General features: G+C 42.1%; 1 protein-coding gene across 12 annotated transcripts in view; it reads left to right on the top strand.

Moving 5' to 3' along the window:
- The window catches only part of NKIRAS1 (NFKB inhibitor interacting Ras like 1), a 62,347-nt gene that overhangs the window by 25,321 nt on the left and 18,643 nt on the right, over positions 1–18,383 (top strand). For all 12 annotated transcript variants that reach the window (XR_008550841.1, XR_008550821.1, XR_008550812.1 and 9 more), the window contains one exon: positions 10,926–11,167. Coding sequence is in view for 9 of the 12 variants with exons in the window: in XM_054692616.1 (XP_054548591.1) it covers positions 10,926–11,167 (242 nt within the window). In the remaining 3 variants the exon portion in view is untranslated. The remainder of the gene's footprint in view (positions 1–10,925; positions 11,168–18,383) is intronic.

Here is an 18,383-nt window from a genome sequence, read left to right as displayed (position 1 = left end):
TGTTCTTCAGTTCTGAATTATTTGTTGCTGCGTTCCCTCCTCTGTTCTTTCTGTTTCTCTTTTTGAATATTGGATTTCTGGGCTATTCCTTTAATTTTTAAATTTCTCCTGTGTTGTTTTCCTTCTCACATTATTTTTGCTCTGTTTTCGGGGCGTTTTTCTCATTACTTTCCAGCCCTTCATCGAGTTTTCACTTGATGTATCTTGCTACTGTTTATCATCTTACATCTTTGAGTACAATATTGAGTATCTTCTTTGTTTTCTTTACATGGTCTTTTTTTCCTCTAAGGGGCTTTCTTTCTGAATTTTCCTCATATACCTGGTAATTCCTGGTTGTATGCTCATAATTAAAAATGGAGGAAATTAATTGAAATCCCTAGGCTTGTAGACAAGGTTCATGACTTTGAGATTCACTCTGGCGATTTGGGTGGTAAATTTGCTGGGAAATCCTGAATGATAGCCTATTTTAGAAGAGAGAGGGAAGCTAACTGGGGGTTCCAACCTACAGTGTATTTGCACAGGCATATCGTTTAATTGTCTCCTGTTTTCACTGTATAACTCACACCCTCTATCCCACCTTGCACCCTCAGTTTTACCCTCTCTAGAAAATTGCATTTTATCTTCTGATATTGGGTAGGGGTAATTGCCCTGCAGCATGGAGTGGGAGATCTAGAGAAGTGATTGTAGAGTCATGACTTTAGTTGAGTAATAAAATCTTAAAATAAAATCTTAAAATCTTAGATTTGGGGTATAGGCCGGAGGTGCAGGGAGTGAGAGGATTCACCAGAACTGAGTGGGGAGCAGAACAGGGGCATTTACTGAAATAGGGGACCAGTGGGTGAGACAGGAGAGGTCTACCACACCATATGTGGGTTAGCTTCCTGACTAGGAATTGAACTCAGGCCATAGCAGTTAAAACCCTGAGACTTAGGCCAGTAGGGAGGCTTAAATTGGTTTTTGATGGATAATACATTCAATGGGACAGAAGTTTCAGTTATTTTTGTCTTTAAATTATTTTTGTAATCAAAACCTGGTAAGTTTGTGTCTTAATGGAATAACCTTTCACTTACCTTAATTAGGGAAATTTATCACAGGATTATATAGATACTCAAACCTATGAATACTTTTCCCTTACTAAACACTGAATCTCACCCCTTAGTGTAAAAAACTGTGCTGATGAAGGAAATTTTTGGTTTCTTATGGTCCAACCTGTTATTGTATGATTATTCCTTTTAATACTTTATGGAGATTTTATGTAATACTTAGACATTTCATGTGAGGCACATACTAGAAATCATTCTATAGTGTTGAGGGTGTTTAGGGAAACTATAGCAAGAATTCTCAAAAAACTCTAAGATGGGGTGTTTTACTGCTAAAGAACATTATCCATATGATTTTTCTTCTGGATTTGGCTCATATATCAACGCAAAAGTGCTTATAGGGACCATATCACATATTGCATACTTCTGTACTATTTAAAAAAAAATTTAAAGATTTATTTATACATACAAGAGCTGGGGTGTAGGCCAGAGATGTGGGGGGTGAGAGGATTCACCAGGACAGTGGGGAGCAGAACAGGCAGACTGACTGAAATACACTGCTGAGCGGAGCAGTGGGCAAGTCAGGAGAGGTCTGCTGCGCCATGTGGGTCAGCTCCCTGGTCAGGGATTGAACTCACGCTGCAGAGGATGAAGACAGCTTCATAGTGCTGAAACTTAACTCCTTGTGCCACCAGGGAGGCCCTACTCTTTAAAATTAAAGTTTTAATCTTTTCCCCTTAATATCCATATCAATAAATGGTTATTGAATAATTTTGTGCAATATGGACTAAAGAGACAAAACCTATATAACAGGAGCAAAGTAAAGTACATTTAAAAAAGAATAGAGCGCGTCCTGACTGGTGAACATGTGGAGATCTGCAGAGGGGAGAGCGTGGCAGCTCTGCGCCCTTCCCCTGTGCCTTGCCCTGTGCATGTCTTCCCTGGAGTTGTTCCTTTCATAATAAGCCTAAATATTTAGTCCAGGACTTTGTTAGCAAATCTGGCTCAGGTGTTTTTTTTTAATGTATTTTTTATTTTATATAATTCTTACATCATTTTTCATTTTTGCACAATGTATGCATTTTCATTTTGGTTCTATTCCCCATACTGTTCCCACCCCCCTTATTTTGACCCTAAACCCTCCACTCCTCCACCCCTCTGGCTCTGGTTTTGAAACCGGGCACCACCATCTGCTTCATTGCCCACACAAAACCACAAATCATGAGTTTGTGGGTGATCAAGTGCTTGAAAAAAACTGCAAGGAAGTTGTAACTGATAATCACTCTTCAAGTCATAGTCCCTCTCTCTCCTCTCAACAAGGAGTCACCAGCACTTGCTGTTCATGACGGCATAGTGAAACTTCCCATTTCCCAAGTCCTGAATTACTGGGAAGCCACAGAAGCAAGTACGCAGAACACTGATGCAGTTTGAAAGCTGAAAGGAGAGTGGGGCAAACGAAACTGAACAACCTCATGTTACTATAGCAATATTAGTCATCCCAACATCTGCAGTAAACACACCCAAAGGAGAAGACAGGCCAGATTCTCCTAAGTACTCAGAAAGAAATATTGTAAAAGTGTCTACTTTATATGATAATTGGAATCAATTCTAAGAGAATTTGAACCCTGTCTGTGAAAAGAATCCCAATGTGGAAGAGAGAACAACAACAAAAAACTATTTGCAGAAAAATATAGCAAGCAGAAAGATTGGTAGTAAAATAAAAATGAAGCTTCCAAGTTTGAGGATGGAAATAAAGGCAGTTTTACCTCTTTAAAAAAAAAAAAGATTTGTTTATGCATAACAAGAACTGAGGTACAAGCCAGAGGTGCAGGGGGTGAGAGGAGTCACCAGAGACAGAGTGGGAACAGAACAGGCAGATTGACTAAAATACACTCTGAGGGGAGCAGCAGGGGAGACAGGCAAGGTCTGCTGCGCCACGTGGGTCACCGGCCATGGATAGCCTCATAGTGCTGAGACTTAACCCCTTGCACCATTAGGGAGGCCCCAGTTTTACCTCTTAATCAAGAAGAACAGTCTCAAGTGCTGCCTGTTCATGCTGTTTATGACCAGGACACTTATTTTAAATAAGTCTTTGAACAGAATGTTCCAGTTAAATGCAAAACAAGAAAAGGGAGAACTTTTTTTAAATTTTTATTTTATATATTTTTTACATCATTTTTCATTTTTGTACAATGTATGTATTTTCGTCTTGGTTATAGTCCCAGTACAATTACCCCCACCGTTGTTTTGATCCTACTGCCTTCAAGGGAGAACTTTTTTTTTTTTAATTTATTTATGCATACAAGAGTGGGAGTACAGGCCAGATAAGTGGGGAGTGAGAGGATTCACCAGATACAGTGGGGAACAGAACAGGCAGATTGACTGAAGTACACTGCTGAGGAGAGCAGTGGGTGAGTCAGGAGAGGTCTGCTATGCCATGTGGATTTCTCCCTGGCCAGCCGGGGATTGAACTAGTGCTGCAGAAGCTGCGGATTGCTTCATAGTGCAGTGCTTAACCCCTTGCGCCCAGGGAGGCCCAGGGAGAATATTTTGATAAAAATGTCTCCTGTTAAAACTAAGAACAGTGGCTGTGATGAAGATTATTATATATGTAAAAAACTCATTCTTTCTGATGTTGAAGAGAGGAAGTGGTTGGTGCCTTTGGTGGGAAATTCCAGATTTCCTTGGTCCTTCCAGTATTAGCTATTGATCAACTCTGCTGACAACAAAGGAATAACAACACAGGAGCCAAGAATTGGTACATCATCTCTGTGAATGGAATTCAGGGGCAACTGAACATTCTCCCTGCTGCTGGTGTGGATGACTTGACAATGGCCAGTCAAGAAATGCAAACCAGGGCCTCCCTGGTGGCGCAGGGGGTTAAGCACCGCACTATGAAGCAATCCACAGCCTCTGTAGCATGAGTTCAATCCCTTGCCAGCCAGGGAGCTACCCACATGGCAAAGCAGACCTTACCTGTCTTGCCCGCTGATCCCCTCAGCAGTGTATTTCAGTCAGTCTGCCTGCTCTGTTCCCCACAATGTCTCTGGTGAATCCTTTCACCCCCCCACAACTCTGGCCTGTACCCCAGTTCTTGTATGCATAAATATAATTTCTCACCTTTAAAACATAGCATAGGGGCCTCCCCGGTGGCACAGCGGTTGAGCACTGGGTTGCGAAGCTGCCCACAGCCTCTGCAGTGCCGGTTTGATCCCCGGCTGCTCCCCGGCCACTGGAGGAGGGTCCCACATGGCGCGCAGACCTCTCCTGGGGCCCGCTGCTCCCCTCAGCAGTGTACTTCGGTCCTTCTGCCTGCTCTGCTCCCCGCTCTGGCTCTCGTGAATTCTCTCACCCTCCCACATTTCTGACTGTACCCAGTGCTTGTATAAATAAATAAAAATAAAATCTTAAAAAAAAAAATAAAACATAGCATATATAACTGCACAATTGTAACAGTTCTGTGTCAAAGGAAAATTTTTCATTCCATATCACCACTGTAAAGAATGAAGTTTAGAGAAAGTTAATAATTTTCCTTCTACTGCAGAGATTTTAAGATGCTTATCATTTACCATAAAAACTAATCCAGTCATTTTCAAGTAAAGCCAGAAGTTTTGCTTCTCATTTCTAGAATAACTTGTAGAATAGTGCTGGGTACATAGTTGATCTTAAACATTTGCTGAAAGTATGATAAACTGCCTCTTGGAAAGAATGGCTTTATTTCTAGTATGTCTTTCAAAATGTTACTAATCTTGGGGCCTCAGGCTATCCACAGCCTCTGCACTATAGTTCGATCCCTGGCCAGGAAGCTAACTAACCCACATGGCGCAGCAGACCTTTCCTGTCTCGCCCGCTGCTCCCCTCAGCAGTGTATTTCAGTCAATCCGCCTGTTCTGTTCCCCACTCTCTCTCTGGTGAATCTTCTCACTGCCCCCCTTTTCCCTGCACCTGTGGCCTGTACCCCAGTTCTGGCATGCATAAATAAATCTTAAAAAAAAAAAGTTCCTAATCTTCCTAGAGCCCAAATATTAACAACACCTACTTCTTGTCACTCTGTTAAACAACTATATAGTGAAACTTCTTCGATGGCATTTATTGGAAAAAATTTTTTAAAGTAGACTATATAAACTGTAATTCGTATCAAAATGCCAGTAATATTTTTTCACATAAATTGAACAAAAAATATTGAAGTTTATATGGAGCCACATTTAAGTTTGATTTCCAGTGAAAAGTTCTTTTTTTATGTTAATAACTATATTTTTAGAAATGCAGTTTAATTATTTCAGTTGACAGTTCTTTACTCCTTTTTAACTTATATAAGAAAACTATTGATTTCTTTAAACTTTGGAAAAAGAAAACTTTTTTGGTATTTTAGTTGATTTAAAAATGTGTGTTGGTGGTGACTTAATGATTATATTAAGTACATCTATTTATAAATGTAAGTATTTCTGTTTACCATGTGGAGTAACCAAGGTCATTGTTTTTTGACAATTTTGTTTGAAATTCATGTATCTTATTTAAAAGGATAGCATAATATCTGTATAATGCTGGATAAAATAGACCTTTAGAGAATACTTAAACTTTTTTAAGATTTATTTTTATTGATGTATGCATACAAGAGCTGCGTTGTAGAGCAGAGGTGCAGGAGGTAGGAGGATTCACCAGAGACAGAGTGGGGAGTAAAGCAGGCAGATTTATTGAAATACACTGCTGAGGTGAGCAGCAGGCCACAGCATGATAGTGCTGAGACTTAACCCCTACGCCACCAGAGAGGTCCAAGATAAACTTTCTTTTTTTTTTTTTTAAAAGATTTATTTATTTATTTATTTATTTAGATAAGCACTGGGTACAGTCAGAAGCGCAGGAGGGTGAGAGAATTCACCAGAGTCAGAGCGGGGAGCAGAGCAGGCAGAGGGCCAAAGTACACTGCTGAGGGGAGCAGCGGGCGGCAGGAGAGGTCTGCGCGCCATGTGGGACCCTCCTCCGGTGGCCGGGGAGCAGCCGGGGATCGAACCGGTGCTGCAGAGGCTGCGGGCAGCTTAGCAACCCAGCGCTCAACCGCTGCGCCACCAGGGAGGCCCTAAGATAAACTTTCTTAAATGTGCATGCGTGACAGGAAAAAAGTATCATTCAGGCAAGAAAGGGACTGAAATTGTGACATTAATTATGAGTTTGCTCTTTTGTTCACTCATTTCAGTAAACATTTAGTAAAGACTTTCTACAGATGTAAGACAATTTGTTCTCATAAATACAGTGATAGATTAGCCATAGTCCTGGATCTCAAGGAGTTTACACACCAGCTTTGAAGGGGATTAGGTATGAAAAATTTTAAGTATAAAATGGTACTAACTGTGCAAGGCACAGTGGGAAAAGAAAAGGAAGAGGATAAAGAAAGGATAAGGAAAGGATACACAGTGTTGACATTTCAGCAGTCTGAAAAGGATACAGGTATATACTGAGCTATTGCAGTGGTTCAATGAAGATAAAGCAGTGGGGTAGAGGAAGGAGCTTAACTAAGCAGATATTTCAGCAGTAGAGTCATTGGTTTCTGATAACTTTTACCCACACCTTCTTTATTCAGTGAGAATCTGGACTGTTCCAGGAGGATAGTGAGTAAGGGAAGAAAGAAAGCAAGCAGGAGGTATAAGTGTGGGAGGAAAGACAAGTGTGTTCGTTTGATGTACTTGCAGGATATTTACATAAAAGTGCCCAGTAGATACCTGGGAATTAAGGTCTGATGCTCAACCCCAGCCTGGACATGTAAATTTTTGAATCCTTTAAATAGACCTTGGAAATTAGTGGAAAATGCACAGAAAAAAAGCAGTAAACGTCCCCCATGTCCTGTCACTAGCTCTGATGAAGAAAATGAAGCCATTTATGGTTAAAGAGACTTTTAAAATCAGCCTTTGATTCCCTAATTTAGGTGTCAATTTCTTTGACTCTTGTAATGATCACTTTTAAAATTTTTCTAATAGTAAATCTCTGACAGTTTTTTATTTCTATACAGAAGAAATATTTTTTTTTTTAAAAACCACTGTTCAGGGCCTCCCCGGTGGCGCAGCGGTTGAGCGCTGGGTTGCGAAGCTGCGCGCGGCCTCTGCGGCGCCGGTTCGATCCCCGGCTGCTCCCCGGCCACCGGAGGAGGGTCCCACATGGCGCGCAGACCTCTCCTGCCGCCCGCTGCTCCCCTCAGCAGTGTACTTCGGTCCTTCTGCCTGCTCTGCTCCCCGCTCTGGTGAATTCCCTCGCCCTCCCGCGCTTCTGACTGTACCCAGTGCATGTATAAACAAAACAAACAAAGAAACCAGCAAACAAATAAATAAAGCATGCCTCTATAAAAAAAAAAAAAAAAAAAAAAACCACTGTTCATTAAACTACTTTTAAATTTTTACTGAGGTCATATTGGGGTACCCCACCATCAGGTATTACCACCATACTGCACCCACCACCAACTCACTCCTATCCCACCACCATAGTGCTTCCTTCCCTCTTCATTCTTACCCTTTCTCCCCATATGGTACTTCAGTTCTGTTGTCACCTACCAAGGGTTCAGTTTTCAGCTTGTCTTTATCTGACTATTAATTTAGTTACTTTGTGTTCTATATATAAGTGATACTGTCCCATATTTATTTTTATCCTTCTGACTTATTTCACTTAGCATTATCCTTTCAGTCTCCATCCATGTTGCTGCAAATGGCATGACTTTATCTTCTTGATTGCTGAGTAGTATTCCATTGTGTATATATACCATATCTTCTTTTTTTTTTTTTAAGATTTATTTATTTGTTTGTTTATAAAGATTTATTTATACAAGCACTGGGTACAGTCAGAATCTCGGAAGGGTAAGAGAATTCACCAGAGTTAGAGCAGAGAGCAGAGCAGGCAGACTGATGAAGTACACCGCTGAGGGGAGCAGTGGGTGGCAGGAGAGGTCTGCACGCCATGTGGGACCCTCCTCTGGTGGCCAGGGAGCAGCCAGGGATCGAACCGGCGCCGCAGAGGCCAACCCAGCGCTCAACCGCTGTGCCACCTGGGAGGCCCTATACCACATCTTCTTGATCCAGTCACTTGTTTTGGGGCACCTAGGTTGTTTCCATAGTTTAGCTGAAATAAACAGTGCTGCAATAAACATGGAAGTAGTGTTTCTTTTTGAATTAGCGTTTTTGAATTTTTTGGATGGATGCTTAAGAGTGAAATTACTGGGTTGAATGTCAGATCCATTTCAAATGTTTTGAGACACCTCCATACTGCTTTCCATAAGGGCTGGACCAGTTGCATTCCCCAAGCAGGGTTGGAGGGTTCTCTTTTCTTCACATCCTCACCAGCACTTGTTTCTAATCTTTTTTGATACGGGCCATTCTCACAGGTATGAGATGGTATCTATCATGGTCTTGATTTGCGTTCCTCTAATAAGTGATTGTGAACTTTTTTTAAAGATTTATTTATGCATACAAGAATTGGGGTGTAGGCCTGAGGTGCTGGGGTGGGGGAGCAGTGAGAGGATTCACCAGAGACAAAGTGGGGAGCAGAACAGGCAGATTTACTGAAATACACTGCTGAGGGGAGCATCAGGTGAGACAAGAGAGGTCTGCTGTGCCATGTGGGTCAACTCCCTGGCAAATGATCGCACTCATACTGTGGTAGCTGGCAATAGCTTGATAGTGCTGAGGCTTTACCCCCGCACCACAAGGGAGACCCTGTCATGAAACGTTTGCCTATGTTTGCCTGTGTTTCCTTATGTCTTTTATGGTTTCAGGTTTTACATTCAAATCTTTGATCCATTTTTAGTTGATTTTAGTGTATATGTAGCATGGCCTAGTTTCATTCTTTTGCATGCAGCTATCCAGTTTTCCCAACACCATATATTGAAGAGGCTTTTCTAGTTCCAGTGTATGTTTTTGACTCCTTTGTCATAGGTTAATTATCCATAAATATGGGTTTATTTCTCTGTTCTCAGTTTTGTTCCATTGGCCTATTTTTGTTCCAGTACCAGGCTGTTTTAATTATTATGGCTTTATAATATAGCTTGGAAATGTGATACCTCCATCCTCTTTCTTCTTTGGCAAGCTTGGTTTTGCTATTCAGGGCCTTTTGTGGTTCCATATGAATTTATATGCTCCACTTCTTTGAAATTGACATTTTTATTGGGATTGCATTGGATCTGTATATTTCTTTGGGAAGAATGGCCATTTTGACAATGTTGATTCTTCGAATCCACAAGCAGGGAATATTTTCCCCTTTCTTTGTGTCTTGTATTTTCTTTCAACGTTTGCATCTTCAGGTACATTGACTGGTTTTTCCACTTCATCTGTTCTACTTCCACAACTTTCTCCTGAGTAATTTCATCTCCTGTATTTCTCTTTTGAACTCCTGAGACTCCATTTTTATCTTTAGAGCTTCAATTTCTGGGTTCAGCACATTGATTTCATTTTTTTTTTTTTAAGATTTATTTATTTGTATACAAGAACTTAGGTACAGGCCAGATGCACGGGAGGGTGAAAGGATCACCGGAGACAGGGCAGGAACAGAACAGGCAGACATAAGAAATACACTGCTGAGGGGAGCGGCGGGTGAGACAGGAGAGGTCTGTTGCACCATGTGGGATTCTCGCCGGCTGGCTGGGATTGAACTGGCACTGCAGAGGCTGCAGACAGCTTCTCAGTGAGACACTCAAACACCTGCACCACCAGGGAAGCCCTCATTGATTTCATTTCTAACAACACTCATTTGTTTTTCTGAGTTTTCTTCAATTTCTTTATCATTGCCGTTCTAAGCTCTGTATCTCATAGGGAGAACATAGCTTCCATGTCTGTGAATTGACTTGTTTTCTGTCTGTATTCTTCACTTGGGGACTCATGTTCCTGTTTGTTGGGTTTTTCCTTCTGCCCATTATTAGCTTTGGAACCCAATTACTGTATGGGGCTTATCTCTGTGTATGGTTCCCACCCACCTCACTGGTTAGGGTTCTCACCTATTTGGGTGAGCAGCTGGTAGGGTCTCATGGATGGTCATGAGGCCTCTGGCCACTCAGGCTCTCTCCCTGCTGTCAGTCCAGGGTCTCACCAGTCTGTGTGGGTGCTGGTGGGGATCCTGTGGGAAATTACAAGGCCTTTGTGGGTCCAGGTGGGTGCATTGAGGGTGCAAGGCTTCTTCCAGTCTAGGCAAGTGCTGGCTGGGTCCTGCCGAAAGTTACAAGGCCTTTGCTGGTCTGGATCGGTATTGGTGGGGTTTCCTGAGGCCTCTGGCCACTCTGGCTTCCTCCCTTGACATGGATCCAGGATTTCAGTACTGGCAGGCTCTCCTAGTAAGTCTTGAGGCCTTTGAGGTCTGGTGGGGTCTCACAGAAGTTCAGGAGACCTCTGCTTGTGTGCGCGCAGGGCCTGGGAGGTTCTTGTGGAAGGTCACCAGGTCTCTGGCTACTCTGGCACTTTCCCTGATGGGGTTTCCTTGGGCGAGGGCTGGTGGAGTCTCAACCAAGTGTGATTCTTTTTTTTTTTTTAAAGATTTTTATATTTTTTTATTTATTTATGCAAGCGCTGGGTACAGTCAGAAGCTCTGGAGGGTGAGAGAATCCACCAGAGCGGGGAGCAGAGCAGGCAGAAGAACCGAAGTACACTGCTGAGGGGAGCAGTGGGCGGCAGGAGAGGTCTGCATGCCTTGTGGGACCCTCCTCCGGTGGCCAGGGAGTAGCCGGGGATTGAACCGGGGCTGCAGAGGCAGCGGGCAGCTTCGCAACCCAGCGCTTAACCACTGTGCCACTGGGGAGGCCCCCAAGTGTGATTCTTACATACAGGAAATAGGGAACATAGAAATTCAGTTTGAAAGGACAAGAAAATACTCAACAGTTGGTACTGAGTTTTCCAAAAGAGTAATTTTTTTAAATCTCAGGAATGGAAGATTGTGAAACAATGGAAGATGTGTATATGGCTTCAGTGGAAACGGATCGGGGAGTAAAGGAACAGTTACATCTTTATGACACCAGAGGCCTGAAGGAAGGCGTGGAGCTGCCAAAGCATTATTTTTCATTTGCTGATGGCTTTGTTCTTGTGTACAGTGTGAATAACCTTGAATCCTTTCAAAGAGTGGAGCTTCTGAAGAAAGAAATTGATAAGTTTAAAGACAAAAAAGAGGTTAGTAGGTGTGTTAAAAAATCAACTCTGAGTTTTAATACTAATTAAATTGCAGCATGATTTTGGGGTACTTTTTACCATTTTTAAAGCATTGTATTGTATTCATAGTATCTGTAATCTTCATAATTTTTTTTCTAGCCCAGGAAATACAGGACTGAGTTGGATCAGTACCAGCATTTGACTTTCTCTCATTGCTTGTTGCTCTGTTTAAGTTGAATTTTAATGACTCCATCACCAGTGTCTTGTGCTCTTCCCTCCGATTTTCCCCCTTCTTACCCCCTCCCACTGTATATCTTAGATTTATAATTTGATTTATAATTAGTCTCTTTTTTTTCCTGACCCCTTGTTCAGTTCCTCTATAGTCCTCCTATATGAGACCATCCGATATTTTTCTTTTTCCTTCTGACTTATTTCACTGAGCATAATCCCTTCCAGCTGCATCCATGTCACTGCAAATGGCATGAGTTTATCTTTTTTGATTGTTGAATAGTCTTGCGTTGTGTATGTACCACATTTGATCCAGTCATCTGTTTGTGGGCTTTAGGTTGTTTCCATAGCTTAGCTATTGTAAATCGTGCTGCAGTGAACATAGGGGCGCAGTTTCCTTTCAAATTAATGTTTTTGTGTCCTTTGGGTAGATTCCTAGGAGTGGAATTGCTAGGTCATATCATACAGTAGCTCCATTTTTAGTAATTTGAGGGTTCTCCAAAAGCTTTCCATAGTGGTTGGACCAGTTTGTATTCCCACCAACAGCCAACACAATAATTTTGTTCCCCTATGAATTTCTTCTCAGTTGCTGGTTTCCCTGCCTGGAGCAGATTTTTCTCCAGATACCCACATGTCTGGCTCCTTATCTAGTCACCTAGGAACCTTAATATGTACTGCTTAATATCGCTGGCTAGATGTTCTTAAACTGGATTTTTTTTTATGTTAAATCTTTTGAGATAATTACAGATTCACCTGCAATTTTAAGAAATTGAGATGCCTTATTCAGTTTTCCCTAATACGCTAAGTACAATATCACAGCCATGATACTGATATTCAGTCAAGATACAGAACATTTTCTGCATTGCAAGGATCTCTCATGTTATCTTTTTTTTTTTAAACAATAATGACTTTCTTTTCTTTTTTATTTAAAGATTTATTGGGGCCTTCCCGGTGGCGCAGCGGTTGAGCGCCGGGTTGCAAAGCTGCCCTCAGCCTCTGCAGGGCTGGTTCAATCCCCGGCTGCTCCCTGGCCACCGGGGAGGGTCCCACATGGCGCGCAGACCTCTCCTGCCGCCCGCTGCTCCCCTCATCAGTGTACTTCGTCACTCTGCCTGTTCTGCTCCCCGCTCTGGCTCTGGTGAATTCTCTCACCCTCCTGCGCTTCTGACTGTACCCAGTGCTTGTATAAATAAATAAATAAATAAATAAATAAACAAACAAATAAATAAATAAATCTTTAAAAAAAAAATGAAACTGCGGAAGTAATAGTCTTAAAAAAAAAGATTTATTGATTGATACAAGCACTGGGTACAGTCAGAAGTGCAGGAGGGTGAGAGAATTCACAGAGCGGGGAGCAGAGCAGGCAGAAGGACCGAAGTACACAGCTGAGGGGAGCAGCGGGCGGCAGGAGAGGTCTGTGTGCCATGTGGGACCCTCGCCCGGTGACCCCGTGGGCAGGGATCAAACCGGCCCTGCAGAGGTTGCGGGCAGCCTCGCAACCCAGCGCTCAACCGCTGCGCCACCGGGGAGGCCCATCATGTTATCTTTTTATAGCCATACCCACTTCCCTCCCAGCCCCAATTACTCCTTAACCCTTGACAAACTCTTAATCTGTTCTCCATTTCTATAACCTTGTCATTTCAAGACAGATAACATATATGGAAACCTACATATGTAACATTTAGGTTTCAGCTTTTTTCACTCCACATCATTCCCGGGGCGGGGCGGGGGGAAGTCTTCCAAGTCGTTGCACATACCCGTAGTTCACCCCTTTTTATTGCTCAGTCGTCTTCTATGATATGTGCCCAAATTTAATTCTTCACCTGTTGAAGGACATCTGGGCTGTTAATACTTATTTTTATTATTTTGAATATTTGTGAATAACCATAGTCACAAAGTTCAATCTTCAAGAGATTAAAAAAGGCAGGTAAGGAATGCTCCTTTCCTTCCTGCTTCCCATCTTTTCCACATCTACAGGTAAATACTGTTACTTTATGTATTATTTATTAATGAAGTATATACCATTGTTTTACACCCTTGTTTATGTTTTGACACAATAGGTTTTCTCAGGTCAGGTATGGTCACTCTAGCTTCCACCACCAAAGCACCCAGAGTTTACCATAGTCCATTGTGCTCTCCCTCCTTCCTCCCATATCAACCTTCTCTCTCTCCCCCTCCCTTCCTGGATGCCTCAGATTATGGTCAGCTTTCAGGGGTTGGTTTTAAAGTGTTTTTGCCTGGCCCTTTGATTTCTCTGTATTCCACATTATAAGTGACACTGTCTGGTATTTATCTTTCTCCTTCTGGCGTATTTCACTTAGCATAATCCCTTCCAGCAGCTTCATCCATATTGCTACAAATGGCATGAGTTTACCTTCTTTGATCTCCGAGTAGTATTCTATTGTGTGTGTATACCACATTTTCTTAATACACTTGTGTTCTTGGACATTTAGGTTGTCTCCATAGCCTCACTATTGTACACAGTGCTGTCATAAACAGAAGTGCAGGTTTCCCTTTGAAGTAGTGTTTTTATGTTCTCTAGTTAGGAATGGAATTGCCATGTTTCTTGGCAGATCCATTTTTAGTCTTTTGAGGGACCTCTACAATGCTTTCTATAGGGGCTGGACCAATCTGCATTCCAACCAACAGTGTATGAGGGTTCTTTTTTCTCCACACCCTTGCCAGCACTTATTTTTGTGTTGTTGGTTTTTTTTTTAAGATTTATTTTTTATTTATACAATAGCTGGGATACAGGCCAGAGGTGCGAGCAGTTGAGAGGATTCACCAGAGACAGAGTGGAAAACAGAACAGGCAGACAGAAAGCACTGCTGAGGGAAGCAGCAGGTGCGACAGGAGAGGTCTGCCATGCCATATGGGACTCTCCCTGGCCGGCCGGGAATCAAACCCATGCTGCAGAGGCTGCGGACAGCCTCACAGTGCTGCGCTCAACCTGCTGCGCCACTGGGGAGGCCCTGTTATTGTTTTCTTCAAAATAGGCTATTCTTAGTGGTGTAAGGTGTTATCTCACTGTAGTTTTGCTTTAAAGATTTATTTATGCATACAACAACTGGGGTATAGGCCAAGGGTGTGGGGGTGGGGTGATAGGATTCACCAGAGACAGAGTGGGGGGCAGAACAGGTGGCTCTATTGAAATACACAGCAGAGGGGAGCAGTGGGTCAGACAGGAGAGGTCTGTGCTGTGTGAGTTAGTTCCCTAGCCATGAATCGAACGCATTGCCACAGTTGCTGGCAATAGATTGATAGCACGGAGATTTTAACCCCTGCACTACCAGGGAGGCCCCTATCTTATTGTGATTTTAATTTGCATTTCCCTGATGATAAATGGTGATAATGAACATTTTTTTCATATGCCTGTTGGTCATCTGTATGTCTTCTTTGGAGACATGCCTGTTTAGCTCTTCTGCCTATTTTTTGATTGGGTTGTTTTGTTTTCATTGAGTTGTATGAGCTGTTTGTAAATCTTCAATTTCAGTCCCTTGTCAGATGTGTGCTGTGCAGATATCTCCCATTTGTAGGGTGTCTCTTTGACTTATTATCTCTCTTGTTGTACAGAAGCCTTTTCATTTGATGTAGTCCCATCTCCTTCGTTTTCCGTGCTGCTGAGGATTCGTCTGAAGCTTAAGTCATGGAGAGTTTTGTCTGTGTTCTCATCTATGTATTTTTATGGTTTCAGTGTTAAATTCAAGTTTTTATTCCATTTTAAATTGTCATGTATGGTAAGAGATCTGTTTTAATTCTTTTTGCATGTGGCAGTCCAATCTTCCTAGCACCGTTTACTAAACAGGCTTTTCTTATTCCAGTGTATATTCTTTTTTTTTGAAGATTTATTTATTTATGCATACTAGAACTGGGGTGAGGCCAGAGGTACGGGGAGGTGAGAGGATTCACCAGACAGAGTGGGGAGCAGAACAGGCAGATCTACTGAAATACACTGCTGAGGGGAGCAGCAGGCGAGACAGGAAAGGTCTGCTGCACCATCTGGGGCAGCTCCCTAGCGGATGCTGCAGTAGCTGCAGATAGCTTCATAGTGCTGATGCGTAACCCCTTGTGCCACCAGGGAGGCCCCTCCAGTGTATTTTCTTTACTCTTTTGCTGTTGATCAATTGTCCATAAATATGTGGGTTTATTTCTGGACCCTCAGTTCTTTTTTTTTTTTTTTTAATTAAATTTTTTTTTTATTTTTAAGTAGAACTGGGGTATAGGCCAGAGGTGCAGGAGTGAGAGGATTCACCAAAGACAGAGTGGGGAGCAGAACAGGCAGATTTACTGAAATACCCTCGTAAGGGGACCAGAAGGCAATACAGGAGAGGTCTGTTGCACCATATGTGGGTTAGTTCCCTGCCTGGGGATCGAATTTAGGGAAATCGATTGATTGCATTGATTCTGTAAATTGTGTTAGGTACTTTCTTAAGTATCCTCTGGATTCTCTTCCCTGCCTCTCAGAAGTTGAAAGAGTTGGTAAGTGAACACTCAAGACTTCATATTTTAATCTTGGCTTCCTTATCTGTAGAATGAGGGTAATAATAGTATCTTTTTCATATGGTTATTTAAGCAGCATACTCAGTCAGTAAATACTGAGCAAATACTAATATGCGCCTAACATTGTTCAAGATGCAGGGAATACACTAGACGAACAACCAGAGTCCCTGGTCCCATACAGTTTCTGTTTTGGGATTAAAAGGGTGAGAGACAACTAACAAAAATACACATGAAGAATGATGCTATGTAAAAAAGTGAAGCAGAGCGGGAATAGGGGGTACTGTTTTCTGTTGGGTCGTCTAGAAGGTCTTCCTGATAAGTGACTTTTAGCAGATTTGAAGGAAGTGAGGGAGGGGTCCACGCAGAAGTCTGGAGGAGGAGGATGCCAGGCGGAGGGTCTGGCCTGGGAGTTTCCTTGTCATAGTTAGGAATAGCACTGAAGGCAAAGAATGGGGTTAGGAGTTTGGTAGGAGATGAGAGCAATAGTTTACAGTGAAGCCACTGTTTATGAGCAAAGGTATGATAGGACCTTATGTTGCATTTATTATATTTTTTAATTAAATAGTAATGTTTGAACATGGTTCAGAAATAAAAATGATATATAGAAAACTAGTGAACTCTAGTTCCCACTCCTGTCCTTAAGCACCATGTGTGTTCTTGTGCTTCAAGCATGCTTTTAAATTTTTTAAGAAGATTTTATTTATGCACACACAAACAGAGGTGCGGGGGATGTAAAGATTCACCAGAGACAGAATGGGGAGCAGAACAGATGGATCTACTGAAATTCGCCTGCTGCTCCCCTCAGCAGTGTGACGGGAGAGGTCTGCTGCACCATGTGGATCAGCAACCTGGCCAGGGATCAAATTCATGCTGCAGTGGCTGGTGAGAGCTTGATAGCACTGAGACTTTAACCCTGTGCTACCAGGGAGGCCTGTAAGCATGCTTTTTTTATGTTTTACCATTTACCTTTTTTTGAGGCATCCTTCAAACTTTATAAAGGTAAATAGGAATATAATTACTCCCTTTTTTACACCATAGGTAGCATACATACTATTCTATAATTCGTTGTTTCATGTAATAGAACTGCTTCCCCCCCCCCGCCCCCCGTAACTGGTGCATATTTGTTGTATGGGTGTAGATGCATCACTCTTACTCAGTAAAAAAATTATGCATTTATTATCTTGTATATTAGAAGGTATCTGCTGTCGGTCAGCAGAAGTGGGGTCAGATATGTAGCCAGATTACCTTTAACAGTAATGGTATAAAAATGTCTTTTTCTCAAGTCTTGACAACAGTGTGTTTGGATTTTGTGGATCTTGTGGGCGAAAATGGTATTTTAATAGTTTGTTTTTTCTTAATATGAGATTGAGACACTTGTTTTGAAATGATCATTTTGGCTGCTGTATTGACACTGGGGGACAAGGTGAGAAGCAAGTTTAGCTGAAATGCTATTGCCCTGAAGCACTTTACCATTTACCAGTTGGAGAGTTGGGAAGATACCTGAAATAGTGGCCAGTTAGGTATCAGGAAAGCCAAGAAATAAAGATGTCCCAGAGGCAAATAATGGGCAGCACTTCAAAAAGTAGGGAGTAGGTTTTAGTGTGGTGGTGGGGGCATGTGGTTCTCTTCTAAGTGATTGTGCTTTCTTACTGAATACGTATGGACCTCAGTTGAGGATAAGGTGGGGGAAGGAAGATGATGGAGAAGAGGGCCAAGGCAGATGTTGCTTTGTTAGAGTGAATGGGGGAAATACTTTGCTGGAAACCACCGCTACACTTGAGCGGTTAATTGGGACAGCCAGCAGAGTGGTTTTTTCCACTCAATTTAGAAAAGTAGTATAGGTACAACTGAGTTTACTGTAACTCAGTTGTAAGGTAGGGGTTTTGCCAAGTGAATACTATGTATGGTATGTGACACGCAGCAAGGTTGTATATAGAAGAATCTAAAGTGGATAAGGAACTATATCTATGAGTGGGGTTGAAGGACAATGGTAATAGTAGTACAGCTAGAGCTCACCTAACATTGTCAATAGATTGTTGGAAATTGACACGAACTGACCATATATATATATATATACACACACACACACACACATACACATATATATACATATATGTATATGTAGGAGTTTTGGTAAAGTCATGATGCATTCTTGCTTGAAAAACATAGGAAAAAATACTCCTTGACTTTTCCAACAACCCAATAATGAAAGAGGGTTTTTGAAACATTTCTTTCAGTATCAGTCGGGATTATTTTTCATTGATGTTGTAACAAAAAATTATTTGAGGACCTGCTATAGAGCTAGGATTATAAATCTTTGTGGTGGTTAAAATTGTTGCAGCTAGGGTATTTGTGTACTAGGAAGGTGGAGCTAAGAATTGGATTCCTGGAATTGAAAATCATGGAGGGGAGCAAGTAAAATTGCCAGGGCTGGGATGTGTTCATGGGGGTGAACAGCTGAGGTGAGGAGGATGAGAGTCATCAGAGATGTCAGGGAGCCAAGACCCAG

This window comes from Talpa occidentalis, unplaced genomic scaffold (assembly GCF_014898055.3).
Source record: "Talpa occidentalis isolate TD23 unplaced genomic scaffold, MPIMG_talOcc4v2.1 talOcc4.10, whole genome shotgun sequence".
In the NCBI taxonomy this organism is placed as follows: Eukaryota; Metazoa; Chordata; class Mammalia; order Eulipotyphla; family Talpidae; genus Talpa; species Talpa occidentalis.
The sequence above is the reverse complement of the archived record's forward strand: the minus strand, read 5'-3'. Positions and strand labels throughout refer to the sequence as shown.